Here is a 13,500-nt window from a genome sequence, read left to right as displayed (position 1 = left end):
CCAGTGTACATTTTATTGTAAAATACACCACAGAGGGCACCTTAGAGGTGTCCCCTGAAACTTTAACCGACTACCAGTGTAGGCTGACTAGTTTTAGCAGCGTGCCACACACCAGACATGTTGCTGGCCACATGGGGAGAGTGCCTTTGTCACTCTGTGGCTAATAACAAAGCCTGTACTGGGTGGAGGTGCTTCTCACCTCCCCCTGCAGGAACGGTAACACCTGGCGGTGAGCCTCAAAGGCTCACCCCCTTTGTTACAGCACCCCAGGGCACTCCTGCTGGTGGAGTTGCCCGCCCCCTCCGGCCACGGCCCCACTTTTGGCGGCAAGGCCGGAGGAGATAATGAGAAAAACAAGGAGTCACTGGCCAGTCAGGACAGCCCCTAAGGTGCCCTGAGCTGAGGTGACTCTGACTTTTAGAAAACCTCCATCTTGCAGATGGAGGATTCCCCCAATAGGATTAAGGATGTGCCCCCCTCCCCTCAGGGAGGAGGCACAAAGAGGGTGTAGCCACCCTCAGGGCTAGTAGCCATTGGCTACTAACCCCCCAGACCTAAACACACCCCTAAATCGAGTATTTAGGGGCTCCCAGAACACAGCAAGATAGATTCCTGCAACCTAAGAAGAAGGACTGCTGAGCTGAAAACCTGCAGAGAAGACGGAGACACCAACTGCTTTGGCCCCAGCTCTACCGGCCTGTCTCCCCACTTCTAAAGACACTGCTCCAGCGACACGTTCCACAGGGTCCAGCGACCTCTGAAGCCTCAGAGGACCACCCTGCATCTAGAAGGACCAAGAACTCCCGAGGACAGCAGCTCTGCTCCACAAAGACTGCAACTTTGCAACAAAGACTGCAACTTTGCAACAAAGAAGCAACTTTGAAACAACACACGTTTCCCGCCGGAAGCGTGAGACTTTGCACTCTGCACCAGACGCCCCCGGTTCGACTTGTGGAGAACAAACACCACAGGGAGGGCTCCCCAGCGACTACGAGACAGTGAGTAGCCGGATTTGACCCCCCTGAGCCCCCACAGCGACGCCTGCAGAGGGAATCCCGAGGCTCCCCCTGACTGCGACTGCCTGCTTCAAAGACCCGACGCCTGGTAAAGACACTGCACCCGCAGCCCCCAGGAACTGAAGGATCCAACCTCCAGTGCAGGAGTGACCCCCAGGTGGCCCTCTCCCTTGCCCAGGTGGTGGCTACCCCGAGGAGCCCCCCCCCCCCCCTTGCCTGCCTGCATCGTTGAAGAGACACCTTGGTCTCCCATTGAAACCTATTGCGAACCCGACGCCTGTTTGCACACTGCACTCGGCCGCCCCCGTGCTGCTGAGGGTGTACTTTTTGTGCTGACTTGTCCCCCCCCCCCCCCCGGTGCCCTACAAAACCCCCCTGGTCTGCCCTCCGAAGACGCGGGTACTAACCTGCTGGCAGACTGGAACCGGGGCACCCCCTTCTCCATTGAAGCCTATGCGTTTTGGGCACCACTTTGACCTCTCCACCTGACCGGCCCTGAGCTGCTGGTGTGGTAACTAAGGGGTTGCCCCGAACCCCCAACGGTGGGCTACCTTGGACCCAACTTTGAACCCTGTAGGTGGTTTACTTACCTGCAAATCTAACAAACACTTACCTCCCCAGAAACTGTTGAAAATTGCACTGTCTAGTTTTAAAATAGCTATTTGCCATTTGTGTGAAAACTGTATATGCTATTTTGCTAATTCTAAGTTCCTAAAGTTCCTAAGTGAAGTACCTTTCATTTAAAGTATTACTTGTAAATCTTGAACCTGTGATTCTTAAAATAAACTAAGAAAATATATTTTTCTATACAAAAACCTATTGGCCTGGAATTGTCTCTGAGTGTGTGTTCCTCATTTATTGCCTGTGTGTGTACAACAAATGCTTAACACTACCCTCTGATAAGCCTTCTGCTTGACCACACTACCACAAAATAGAGCATTAGAATGATCTCTTTTTGCCACTATCTTACCTCTAAGGGGAACCCTTGAACTCTGTGCATGCTATTTCTTACTTTGAAATAGTACATACAGAGACAACTTCCTACAGGTCCCAATAGATTTCTTCTTTCCCATAATTATCAGCACATACACGCAGTTGACCAGTCCAAAATTTAGCAGATGGGAGGAATGCAAACACAGAATGACAGACACGAAGGAAGAATAAAATTAGTTGTTTTAAAGGTACGTTAAGGACAGGGCCAGTCGGTGGAGTTTGGTGTGGCTCAGCCTTTTCTGGGTTCTGGGTGGTGCAGACGGACCCACTCTTGCCCAGACATGTCCGACACAGTGGGACTGTGTAAGGTGCATTGCGTAGGGTGATGTGTAGCACAGTGAGCTTATCAGTGCCTCCTGGTAGGCCCCTGTCACCGGCCCCCCAAATTGGAATCTCTTCCCATGCAGTGGGAGTGTGTAGGGCGCTTTGTAATGCTGCAGGCTTATTGGCACCTCCAGGCGCGAAGATCTCTGGGGCTGGTAGTTTCTCTGAGCGGCCCCCAACTGGAATCTCACTTCTGTCCTCCTGTAGATAAGTCCCTGACATGGCGCCCCAGTCAGATGTGCTAGCTTGTGACTCAGACTAAGCCTGGAGATGATCCGAAACTTGCTCTTCCATTCCATGCAATCCTATGATCTAACAACCAACCTAGGTCTTCTCTGGCCTCGTGCAGCATGGAGATTTTCTCTGAATATGCAAGACGGTGCCTGAGAAGCATAGTCTTCAGTTGCTGGCGCTCTGTAGTGCAGAGGTTCCGGAAGCACAGCCTGAATGTAGGAGTGTAAAGAAATGGCTCCCTGTTGCAGTTACCCCCCACTTTTTGCCTGATACTGATGCTGACTTGACTGAGAAGAGTGCTGGGACCCTGCTAACCAGGCCCCAGCACCAGTGTTCTTTCACCTAAAATGTACCATTGTTTCCACAATTGGCACACCCTGGCATCCAGATAAGTCCCTTGTAACTGGTACCTCTGGTACCAAGGGCCCTGATGCCACTCTGAGGCCAGTAACAAAGCCTGCACTGGGTGGAGATGCTAACACCTCCCCCAGGCAGGAGCTGTAACACCTGGCGGTGAGCCTCAAAGGCTCACCCCTTTGTCACAGCCCAGCAGGGCACTCCAGCTTAGTGGAGTTGCCCGCCCCCTCCGGCCACGGCCCCCACTTTTGGCGGCAAGGCTGGAGGGAACAAAGAAAGCAACAAGGAGGAGTCACTGGCCAGTCAGGACAGCCCCTAAGGTGTCCTGAGCTGAGGTGACTCTAACTTTTAGAAATCCTCCATCTTGCAGATGGAGGATTCCCCCAATAGGGTTAGGATTGTGACCCCCTCCCCTTGGGAGGAGGCACAAAGAGGGTGTACCCACCCTCAGGGCTAGTGGCCATTGGCTACTAACCCCCAGACCTAAACACACCCTTAAATTTAGTATTTAAGGGCTACCCTGAACCCTAGAAAATTAGATTCCTGCAACTACAAGAAGAAGGACTGCCTAGCTGAAAACCCCTGCAGCGGAAGACCAGAAGACGACAACTGCCTTGGCTCCAGAAACTCACCGGCCTGTCTCCTGCCTTCCAAAGATCCTGCTCCAGCGACGCCTTCCAAAGGGACCAGCGACCTCGACATCCCCTGAAGACTGGCCCTGCTTCGAAAAGACAAGAAACTCCCGAGGACAGCGGACCTGCTCCAAGAAAGGCTGCAACTTTGTTTCCAGCAGCCTTGAAAGAACCCTGCAAGCTCCCCGCAAGAAGCGTGAGACTTGCAACACTGCACCCGGCGACCCCGACTCGGCTGGTGGAGATCCAACACCTCAGGAGGGACCCCAGGACTACTCTGATACTGTGAGTACCAAAACCTGTCCCCCCTGAGCCCCCACAGCGCCGCCTGCAGAGGGAATCCCGGGGCTTCCCCTGACCGCGACTCTTTGAATCCAAAGTCCCGACGCCTGGGAGAGACCCTGCACCCGCAGCCCCCAGGACCTGAAGGACCGGACTTTCACTGGAGAAGTGACCCCCAGGAGTCCCTCTCCCTTGCCCAAGTGGAGGTTTCCCCGAGGAACCCCCCCCTTGCCTGCCTGCAGCGCTGAAGAGATCCCGAGATCTCTCATAGACTAACATTGCGAACCCGACGCCTGTTTCTACACTGCACCCGGCCGCCCCCGCGCTGCTGAGGGTGAAATTTCTGTGTGGGCTTGTGTCCCCCCCGGTGCCCTACAAAACCCCTCTGGTCTGCCCTCCGAAGACGCGGGTACTTACCTGCAAGCAGACCGGAACCGGGGCACCCCCTTCTCTCCATTCTAGCCTATGCGTTTTGGGCACCACTTTGAACTCTGCACCTGACCGGCCCTGAGCTGCTGGTGTGGTAACTTTGGGGTTGCTCTGAACCCCCAACGGTGGGCTACCTTGGACCAAGAACTGAACCCTGTAAGTGTCTTACTTACCTGGTAAAACTAACAAAAACTTACCTCCCCCAGGAACTGTGAAAATTGCACTGTGTCCACTTTTAAAACAGCTATTTGTCAATAACTTGAAAAGTATACATGCAATTTTTATGATTTGAAGTTCCTAAAGTACTTACCTGCAATACCTTTCGAATGAGATATTACATGTAGAATTTGAACCTGTGGTTCTTAAAATAAACTAAGAAAAGATATTTTTCTATACAAAAACCTATTGGCTGGATTTGTCTCTGAGTGTGTGTACCTCATTTATTGTCTATGTGTATGTACAACAAATGCTTAACACTACTCCTTGGATAAGCCTACTGCTCGACCACACTACCACAAAATAGAGCATTAGTATTATCTCTTTTTACCACTATTTTACCTCTAAGGGGAACCCTTGGACTCTGTGCATGCTATTCCTTACTTTGAAATAGCACATACAGAGCCAACTTCCTACAAGGAGCCACTATAATTGCCAGCTAACAGAGTGATATGCTAGGTTTTCCTAGCATCCTTTTCAGTCATTGTCCCGTGGTTGAGATGTTCTTTTCCATGAGCTTCAACATCGCTTAGTCCATGTATTATCATGAAACTTAAGAAGGTTCTCCTTTTCCTGGGTAGTAGATGCGTTGACTTTTCGTTTTAACTACAAATCCCAAAGTCTTGAAGCAGTGTCACTTTAAATTGCAGTTGGTGTAACAGCACGATTTGTGATTTGATGCATTAAGTGTCGTCGAAGGAGACGACCATGCAAAATCCTGTGTCTCTCAGTAGGCCTCCACCGGTTTTAACACCTTGGTGAAGCACCATGGGGGTGAGCTGTTTACTGTTCCTAAAACTATTGGGATATGTTTCTTGCAAATAAGCACATTTTATTAGCGTTGCCGGACTTTCCCAACCTATTGCTTTAAGTTGAAGGACTGAAACAACCTCTCGCATAGTGAACACTTGTGATTTCTCTTTAGTTTTTAATAGGCTGGTACCATAGTGTCCTAGGTCATTGGTTTATCACTGGAACGTTAGTGCTCTACACATCCAAAGTCAGGAGGCTCTGTATAACCCAAGGACTTTAGACTTCCTCCTACCTTGTAACATTAAATCTATATAAGCTTTGTGTTCTATACAGCACATAGGGTAGCCTTATATTCTCCACCTTATGTTTGGCAAGCATTTGATAACTTGTTTTTAAAGGAGATTCATAAAGAAAAAGACTATTTAAAACAAATATAAGCCTAAAAAACAAAAATATCCGGTGAGAGGATTTGTTTGTCAATATGTATTTTTAGTTTTAATGTTTACCAAATTCAGTGAATAATTCAATATGGGCTGAAACACAAATGTGGTTTATCTGTCTTTTGTTTATGGAAAATATCAGTTTTTTTTGTTTGTGCACTAAGAAATCTTTCCTTGCCATTAACAGCATTGCCCTTGGTGCAAGTAGATGAGAAAGGTGAGAAGGTCCGGCCAAATCAAAATCGCTGTATTGTGATCTTGCGTGAAGTCCCTGAAGCTACACCCATTGAAGTAAGTAGTGAGCTGTTCTGCCTTTTGTTGGTTTAGAAGGTAGACATAACAGCATGAATTTCACCTTGCAATGAATGAATGAAGTGGATGTATGAGGAGAAGGTGTAAATCTTTAATTTGTTGAAGTGTGAGGACATTAGGTGGTTATATGTTTAGAAAATGTTTTTAATGCTGATTAAAGGTGTTGTCACTAGCAGCGTTTTTGTGGCGGTACTGGTCCCATCATTGCAGTGGTGACCTGATTGAATATTATGTAACTTACAAAGGGATTTCCTCACAAAGAGGGGTGATGGTGAAGTAATGCTGTGCAGAGGTTTGAGAGTGGGCCTGTTTCGAGGAACTGTAAGTAATAAAGTAGATTACACAATAGTCCAGTGATTGCATCAATCCTTTTAGCTGCTAAGCACTCATGTCGGAGTGAACCAACTAGAACATTGCATGCAAGTAGATATTGTAGTTTTGTGTTGTGTGACCTCCATTGATTGCCTTAAACATTAGAATTTGTCTCCGGCATGTACAAAAGGCAAATTTAGCATACCCATCTATTAGACTTCTTTTAGCAGCTATAGCGGCTTACCTCCAAAATAGACAGCATATTTCTTTGTTCAGAATTCCTGGAATTAAAGCATGTATGGAGGGACTTAGGAGGATTATTCCTCCCAGGATTCCTCCAGCTCCAGGACGGCACCTTACTATTCTCCTTACTAGAGGTATGGGTCCATTATTTGAACCAATGCGTTACTGTCCTTTGCAGTTTCTTTCATGGGGAGTTGCCTTTTAGTGGCTATCACTTCTGTACGATGTGTAAGTGAATTTACAAGCGTTCACTTTAGAAGAACCCATTTTTCTAAGTACATAGGGATAGAGTAGTTCTTAGAACAAACCATAAATTTCTCCTAAAAGTAGTTTCACCATTTTACAGTAACCCATCAATTTAGTTACCTGTCTTCTTCCCACATCCAGACTCAGTCGCTGAAAGAGCTTTGCACACAGATGTTAAACAAGCTCTTATTTATTACATTGACAGGACTAAAATTTTAAAAAATACAAGCTTTTTGTAGCATTTTCAAGGCCTCACAAAGGCAGTCCAATTTCAAAAAATGGAATAGCGAGATGGATAGTCAACTGTATTCCAACTTCTCTGAAGACTGCTACTTGGTCTACATTACATACATTCACTAAGCACTATTGTTTAGATGTTTTAGCTCACCAGCAAGCAAATGTTGGTCAGGCAGTGCTAGGGACACTATTTTCAAGCTACCCCAACTCCTACAGGCTAGCCACCGCTTACTTGGATGGGGACTGCTTTACAGTCTATGCAAAGCATGTGTATCTACTGCCACACATGCCATTGAATGGAAAATGTTACTTACCCAGTAGACATCTTTCTGATGGATACACCTACCTGTGGATTCCTCACCTAAAGAATTCTCTCCTCGCGCCAACCTCAACGGAAGTTTCTTCTAGCTCTGCACATCGACAATGACGTCACAATCGCCCAACTCCACGCGACACCGTATGACATCATCCAGGCAATAAGAAGCCCTCGTCGACGTGCAGACGTCGGTTCCCTTTTTTCCGTGCCTCGAGTAACGTTTTTTCTTCGAGGCTAACGGGGAGCTACAGTTGCGTATCTGTGGTTACAATGTCGCAGCCAAAATCTGGTTTTAAGCCTTGTAACCAGTGCGGGGGTCGAATGTCGGTTACTGATCCCCATGAGAATGGTCTCTGGTGCCTTAGTTCCGACCATGAGGTCGAGTCATGCGGTTCCTGCCAGCGCATGAACCCTAAGGCGCTTAAGGAAAGGGAGGCTAAATTATTCCTGGCCGGTTCCAAGAAGTAGAAGGAAAGGCGTCATCGGAGAGAGTCCTCTTCTAAATCTTCGAGGACTCATCATCGCCATGGAGACTCTCAGCGCCGTCACGACTCCCGGCGCCGATCGAGTAGAGGACGGCCCAGGTCCAGATCGGCATCTCCGTCAGCTCGGCGCCGTCCGACGTGGGAGATTAGCCCGACCGTCACTCCTCCGCCTCTGCAACTCCGACTTCACCTGGGTCGGTATTTGAGGTAGAGCCTCTTCAGAGGCCAGATGGTTCTCCTGAGCAGGAGTTGCCTGGCCCATCATCGGCTTCTATGCCGGTGCCAGCACAGAAACAATATCCGGCTTTCCCGGCGCCGGGTACGGATCCTGCGGCATTTTTGAATGCCATGTTTAACATTTTTCCACCATGGCGCCTGGTGGAGGACATGCAGGTCCGTCGGGCCCTTTGGCCTTTAATTTGGGTGTTCCGGCTTCTTACAAGCCGACACCCTTCATGCCTTTTTTGTCTTCTGGAGCCGAAGCGGCGCCAATGCCCTTGACGCCAGCCAGGAGGCCTGTAACACCTGCTACGGCGCCGGTGGATTCGCCTCGGATCCAGTCCACAGTCAAGGTTCCTGTGGAGCCGTCTCGAGTCTAGACTCCGGTCCAGACGTCTGGCTTTGCGCCTTCTGGAGGAAGAAGAGTATAACAGGCAACACCTGGAAGAAGGCAAAATCTTGGATCTGGTGATTTTCAAGGACTGGGCACTGCGAGTGGTATCAATACTTCCCCTGAATGGGATCTGGCTTCCCCTGGGGAGTATACTGAGGAGGCTGCATCTTTTCATGCAGTGATAAGGAAGGCTGCAGACTTTTTAGATCTTCCTCTTCCGGCTGCTGAGGTGAAGAGGAACCTTTTGACAGAGGTGCTACATCCGGCTTCTGTGGCGGCGGAGCCTCTCTTGCCTTTCAATGAGGCTCTCCTGGACCCCATCAAAGACATTTGGAAGAAACCTGTGTCTTCTTCAGCTGTCAACAGGGCGGTAGCACAACGCTATCGGGTGGTTCCAGGTGACCCTGTCTTCCTCTCCAAGCACCCAACACCAAAGAGCTTAGTTGTTCAGGCTTCCTGTTCTTCCTGGTCCTCTCCTGGCTCGTTCCCCGGGACCCCTGCGGACAGGGAGTCAAAGAAAATGGACCATGCTGCAAAGAAGGCCTTTTCATCATGTAGTATGGCCTTGAAGTCAACCAATGCAACCTGCATTTTGGGACGTTATATTCATGCCCTTATGGAGGAAGCAAAAGGCCAGCCGAACTTGTCGCAGGAAGTGTTGCAATTGCTGGCGGATGCTCAGGCGGCGGCGACCCCGGTGATCCAGTCTGGGTTAGACACTTCGGACTCTGTGGCAAGGGCTATGGGCATATCCATAGTTTCGAGACGTCAGGCTTTTCAACGGATGTGCAGGCGACTCTCCTGGATCTGCCTTTTGATGGTGAAAAACTCTTTGGGACAAAGGCAGATTCTGCTCTTGAACGGTTCAAAGAGAGCAGGGCCACAGCGAGGTCGTTAGGACTTCAGGCGGCTACTTCCTTCTCCTTTAGGTCGTATAGGAAGTTTAGGGGTTTTGGACGTGGCTCCTCCTTTCGTGGCAGGTTCCAGGCACCACAACAATCTGCAAGCTCCCTGCCATACAGATCCTTCAGGGGCAGGGGCAGAGTACGTACAAGAGGAGCCACCCAGCAGCACTCTGCCTCTTCCTCGGGAGGGGTGCAGCAAGGGAAGCAGCCTTAGTCCTCCACCACTCCCTGTTCACATGTCTCCGGTAGGGGGGAGACTTGCCCAATTTCTTCCAATGTCGGAGTTTATAACATCAGACTCTTGGGTCATCGACATTGTAAAGAAGGGGTACGCTCTTCCCTTTCGGGAATTCCCTCCCCGCCCATCCTTCTGTTCGGAAGACCATCTTCTGTTGCTGCAACAGGAGGTGTTATCCCTATTGGCAAAAGGCACAGTAGAGTTGGTTCCCGAGCAGGAGAGGTGTCAGGGCTGTTATTCAAGGTACTTCCTGATCCCCAAAAAGGATGGTCGATTACGACCAATTCTGGACTTGAGGATTTTGAATTGGCAGGAAAAGTTCAAAATGCTGACCCTTTCACAGGTTCTTTGGCGTTGAACGAAGGAGATTGGATGGTGTCTGTCGATTTGCAGGACGCGTATTTCCATATTCCGATCCTCAAATCGCACAGGAAGTATCTCCGGTTTGTGGTGGGATCGCACCATTATCAGTTTGCGGTCCTCCCATTTGGTCTTACTTCAGCACCTCGAGTTTTCACGAAGGTGATGGCGGTGGTAGCTGCAGAGCTCAGAAGAAGAGGGATAGCGGTGTTTCCCTATCTGGACGATTGGTTGATCAAAGCCTAGACTCCGGAGCTCGTGCGGCGTCACCTCCAGTCGACGACTCAGTTGTTGTACGACCTGGGTTTTTCAATCAATGTGCCCAAATCTCACCTGGACCCCTCTCAACGCCTACTGTTCATAGGGGCAGTACTGGACACGACATTGAATCGGGCCTTTCCTCCGCCCCAGTGGGTTCAGGATATTCAGGAGTTGATTCCGATGTTTCGAAATGGAGCAGTAGTTCCAGTCCTCAAGGTCCTTCATCTGCTCGGTCTGTTTGCTTCTTGCATACTGCTGGTCACTCATGCACGCTGGCACATGAGGGCTCTTCAGTGGTGCGTCCGCAGGCAGTGGTTTCAGCGTCAAAGGGGATCTCGAAGATTCGATTACGATCACCAGAGACACTGCGGTGGATCTTCAGTGGTGGGCAGCGGTCGGCAACCTGTCGCAAGGAAGGCCGTTCTCGCTGCCACCACCGGTGGCCACAGTGGTAACGGATGCTTCCACTCTAGTGTGGGGAGCTCATCTGGGGGACCTGGAGGTCAAAGGCCTTTGGTCTCCAGCGGAACAGAGATTTCACATCAATCTATTGGAATTGCTGGCAGTACGTCTGGCTCTCAAGGCCTTCCTCCCTTCCATTCGCGGTCAGTCAGTCCAGATTCTGACGGACAACACTACCGCGATGTGGTATATAAACAAGCAGGGAGGAGTGGGGTCGTACCTTCTCTGCAGAGAAGCTCTTCGACTCTGGTCCTGACTTCAGGACCACAAGATTTGCTTGGTAGCACATCATTTGGCCGGAGCTCTGGACGTGCGTGCAGACGTTCTCAGTCGACGCAGCTCGGTCAACCACGAGTGGCGTCTTCATCCAAATCTGGTTCTGTACATCTTCCAGATGTGGGGGTATCCGCAGATAGATCTGTTTGCTACTCAGGAGAACGCGCAGTGCCCGTTATTTTGCAGCCTCCAGTATCCGGTGCAAGGAGCTTTGGGGGACGCGTTTCAGATGTCCTGGAAGGGTCAGTTGCTTTACGCGTTTCCTCCCATACCCCTGATTCCGCGAGTTCTGAGGAAGATCCGCCAAGACCAAGCCAAGGTCATCTTGATAGCTCCGGATTGGCCAAGAAGGGTGTGGTACACAGACCTTCTCCAACTCTCTCTGTGCCCTCCGCTCCGTCTCCCTTTCAGGGTGGACCTCCTCTTACAGTCGCAGGGGCAGATTCTACACCCCCACCTCCAGAGTGCACCTTCATGCCTGGAGATTGAACGGGGCAATCTGAGTGTTTTTTCTCTCCCACCGGAGGTGGTGGATGTTATTTTATCGGCCAGGCGACACTCCACCAAATCGATCTATGCAAGTCGTTGGGCTAAATTTGTATGTTGGTGTGGAGAGAACAGAATTGATCCCTTTAAGGCTCGCTTGTCTGACATATTGTCATTTGCTCTTTTCCTGGCGCAGAAGGGTTGTGCAGTTGCCACAGTTAAGGGTTATTTATCTGCACTGTCTGCTTTTCTGTGCCTCCCTGATCAGCCTTCCTTGTTTAAGTCTCCTATTGTTTTGAGGTTTGTTAAGGGGCTCATTAATAAGTTTCCTCCATCACCATTTGTTATGCCTCAGTGGGACCTTAATTTAGTATTAACATTTCTAATGGGATCTCCATTTGAACCAATGCATTCTTGTGCTTTGCGTTTGCTGGTTCTCAAGACTGTATTCCTGGTAGCCACAACATCGGCCAGAAGGGTCAGTGAGCTTCAGGCTCTTAGCGTAGAGTCTCCATACCTTTCCTTCCTTAGAGACAAAGTGGTGTTAAGGACCAAGGGGGCTTTCCTCGCCAAGGTTGTTACACCCTTTCACTTGGGGCAGTCTATTACTCTCTCTTCCTTTTACCCTCCGCCTCATCCATCCAAGGAGGAAGAGAGGCTCCACTGACTGGATCCACGAAGAGCTTTGAGCTTCTATGTCGACAGGACGATGGAGTTCAGGCAAGATGATCAGCTCTTCGTTGGATATGTGGGGAAGAGGAAAGGTAGAGCAGTCCACAAGAGAACGCTTTCCAGGTGGGTCATTCTCTGTATCAAGCTTTGTTATTCCTTGGCGGAGAAAGAACCACCTGTGGGGCTTCGTGCCCATTCCACCAGAGCTAAGGCTGTCTCTTTGGCTTTGGCTAGGGGTGTTCCTGTGGTTGACATCTGCAGGGCGGCGACTTGGACATCCCTCCATACTTTTGTCAAACATTGTTGTTTGGATTCTGAGGTTAGGAGGGACGGCCTTTTTGCCCTCTCGGTGCTGCAGGATTTCTTGGTTTGACCATTCGGGCATCCACCTCCAGAGGTAGTACTGCTTTGGGACTCTATTCTTTAGGTGAGGAATCCACAGGTAGGTGTATCCATCAGAAGAATAAGTTACTTACCTTCGGTAACGCTTTTTCTGGTGGATACAATAACTACTTGTGGATTCCTCACGGTCCCACCCGCCTCCCCGTTGCCTGACTGGTCGTACCATGAAATCCATGGGTGAGCACCGTTGTCTTGTATATATGTATATACTTGAATCATGTATATAGTTGTGGCATGTATATATGCATTTCTTTCTCTGATTTAGATAGTTCAAGGAAACATGTTTGAACTTGACTGACATATTTGTTTTCATATGGAGCAGTTATTGCTGTTCTTTATTTTATTTTTATTGTAATAAATGTTGTGTTTTCATTTCATTTGATGTGATTATGTTCTCTTCAAGGTCAATGTTCACCTGTTCGCCTCTATGGCACATAAAAAATGGTGATAACTGACGTCTGCATGTCGACGAGGGCGTCTTATTGCCTGGATGATGTCATACGGCGTCGCGTGGAGTCGGGCGATTACGACGTCATCGTCGACGTGCAGAGCTAGAAGAAATTTCCGTCGAGGCTGGCGCGAGGGGAGAATTCTTTACGTGAGGAATCCACAGGTAGTTATTGTATCCACCAGAAAAAGCGTTACCGAAGGTAAGTAACTTATTCGTTGGATACATGTAGTGCTGTAGATTCACATGCGCCCTCCCTCCTCCCCGGACGTTGTAGTAAAATTCTTCCACAAATATATACATATGTATAAATACTACCTTGACATCATATATGCATGCCTCACTTGCCTATGGGAAAACAAACTGGCAAAGGACTCGATGCCCATGCGCACTATCACCAAGAGGAGGAGTAACTCGATCTTGTGACTTAGATTTTTATAAAACAAACAACTTGTAACACTCCAAGCCCAACACTAGATGGCGGACTTATGCTAAGCATGTGAATCTACAGCACTGCATGCCATATATGTGTGTGTAGGTAGCTAGGTTC

At 49.3% G+C, this 13,500-nt stretch overlaps 1 protein-coding gene across 7 annotated transcripts in view; it reads left to right on the top strand.

Annotated features, from left to right (window-relative positions):
* The window catches only part of LARP4B (La ribonucleoprotein 4B), an 857,205-nt gene that overhangs the window by 292,637 nt on the left and 551,068 nt on the right, over window positions 1-13,500 (top strand). For all 7 annotated transcript variants that reach the window (XM_069211182.1, XM_069211183.1, XM_069211184.1 and 4 more), the window contains one exon: window positions 5,864-5,967. In XM_069211182.1, the coding sequence (XP_069067283.1) occupies window positions 5,864-5,967 (104 nt within the window). The remainder of the gene's footprint in view (window positions 1-5,863; window positions 5,968-13,500) is intronic.

This window comes from Pleurodeles waltl, chromosome 10, assembly GCF_031143425.1.
Source record: "Pleurodeles waltl isolate 20211129_DDA chromosome 10, aPleWal1.hap1.20221129, whole genome shotgun sequence".
Lineage (NCBI taxonomy): Eukaryota > Metazoa > Chordata > Amphibia > Caudata > Salamandridae > Pleurodeles > Pleurodeles waltl.
This window is presented reverse-complemented; position numbering and strand designations above follow the sequence as displayed.